This window comes from Myotis davidii, unplaced genomic scaffold, assembly GCF_000327345.1.
Source record: "Myotis davidii unplaced genomic scaffold, ASM32734v1 scaffold592, whole genome shotgun sequence".
Taxonomy (NCBI): domain Eukaryota; kingdom Metazoa; phylum Chordata; class Mammalia; order Chiroptera; family Vespertilionidae; genus Myotis; species Myotis davidii.
The window spans coordinates 1,088,124-1,089,897 of record NW_006284844.1 but is presented as its reverse complement, the minus strand read 5'-3'; the positions used below and the strand labels follow the sequence as shown (position 1 = coordinate 1,089,897).

At 53.8% G+C, this 1,774-nt stretch overlaps 1 protein-coding gene across 1 annotated transcript in view; it reads right to left on the bottom strand.

The window, feature by feature from the left end:
• Nucleotides 1-255: 255 nt before the first annotated feature.
• The window catches only part of UNC93A (unc-93 homolog A (C. elegans)), a gene marked incomplete at its 5' end in the record, with an annotated part of 12,244 nt that continues 10,725 nt past the window's right edge, over nt 256-1,774 (bottom strand). Inside the window, one exon of the mRNA XM_006755176.2 lies at nt 256-1,067. Coding sequence (XP_006755239.1) covers nt 808-1,067 — 260 coding nt within the window. The remainder of the gene's footprint in view (nt 1,068-1,774) is intronic.

Below are 1,774 nucleotides of genomic sequence, written 5' to 3'. Positions count from 1 at the left end.
TTGATCCCCAGTAGGGGGTGTGCAGGAGGCAGCCGGCCCATGATTCTCTCTCATCATTGATGTTTCTATCTCCCTCTCCCTCTCTGAAATCAATAAAAATAAATTTTAAAAATATTTAAACCCATCATCTGTACGTTGTACTGTGTGTCCCCACCCCAACTTGAGTCTCCGTGCATCACCCTTTATCGCCCCTCTACCCTCCCCCGCCTCCCAATCTCCACATGAATATTTGGAATGAAAGTACCTGGATAGGAGGACGTTCACAATATGGTTGTATTTACTCAGGATCTCATATGCTGTCCGTTCAGGCAGCACAGACTGTGCTCTGTCTGGGTCACACGCCTCGGGAGGCAGCAGTGGCCGCCTGGGCGTCGGGGGCGGCATCACAGGGTGGCTGCATTGTTTTAAGCAAGTTCTGGTCCTTAAAGACATTGCCAGCAGTGACCACGCCAGCAAGTTCACGCCAGCAGTGATCACACCAGCAGTGACCACGCCAGCAGTGACCACGCCAGCAGTGACCACGCCGCTGAGTCCAGGATTCGGAGCGAGTTCCGTCGGCAATCGTGCCCTAAACCTTCTCCTCTTGCATCTGAAAGGCACTGATTTTTCTCGTGTGCTCTCTTCACCCTTATTGGTGAGAGATGGTGGACTGAACACTTGGTGGACTAGAAAAACTTTACGTACAAAAATAAAACTATCTTATGTCTCTCAAGTGGCACCTCCTGCTAAAACGGCTGTAAAGGGTGGACAACAACCTCGAGGCCCCTTCCGTGTGGCCTCGGTCGCCGCCCGCGGAGCGCGGTGCTGTCACATTTTCGTCTGCGTCTCTCCTGCCTCGGCTGGGGTCACCGTGACCGATGGCCCGCGCAGGGCCCTGCACTCCATGACCTCGACGGCCACGTAGGACATCATGGCGGCGCTCAGCATGGCCAGCAGGATGTAGAGCTTGACGTGGACGCACAGGAACGTGCTGTAGCCGAAGGCGACCACGAAGCCCATGGCCTCCCACAGGCGGTAGTGGGCGAAGGCGGCCTCCTTGTGCTCGGCGAACAGGGCGCCGAAGAGGACTGCGGGGAGAGGGGGGTCTCGGTGCCGGAGCCCAGCGCCCGGCCGCTGCCCACTGCCCAGCGGCTCAGCCGTCAGGACCTTCTTTGTTTAACAAAACAGAACACCTGCCCGGCCGGCCTGGCTCAGGGGGTGAGCGTCGACCTATGACCCAGGAGGTCACAGTTCGATTCCCGGTCAGGGCACAGGCCTGGGTTGCAGGCTCCATCCCCAGTGAGGGGCGGGCAGGAGGCGCCGATCAGTGATTCTCTCTCATCAGGGATGTTTCTCTCTCTCCCTCTCCCTTCCTCTTTCTAAAGCAGTGGTTCTCAACCTTCCTGATGCTGCGACCCTTTAACACAGCTCATGTTGTGTTGGTGACCCCCAACCATAAAATTATTTTCAGTGCTACTTCATAACTGTAATTTTGCTACTGTTATGAATCGTAATATAAATATCTGCTATGCAGGGTGTATTTTCATTGTTCATGACCCACAGGTTGAGAACTGCTGCAAGGGGCTTTAGGTAGGAAAGTGACATGATCAGATTTATAATTGCTAATGAATAAAGTCAGATGGTGATCCAAAATGGGAAGCAGGAAGACTAATGAGGATACTACAGGAATCTTTAGGGGAACACTGGCGTGCTGAACCCAGGCAATTGCAATGGGATGTAGAGAAAGACGCAATGCAGATTTCAGAAACAGATGGAAAGAGGATGGGACATGGGG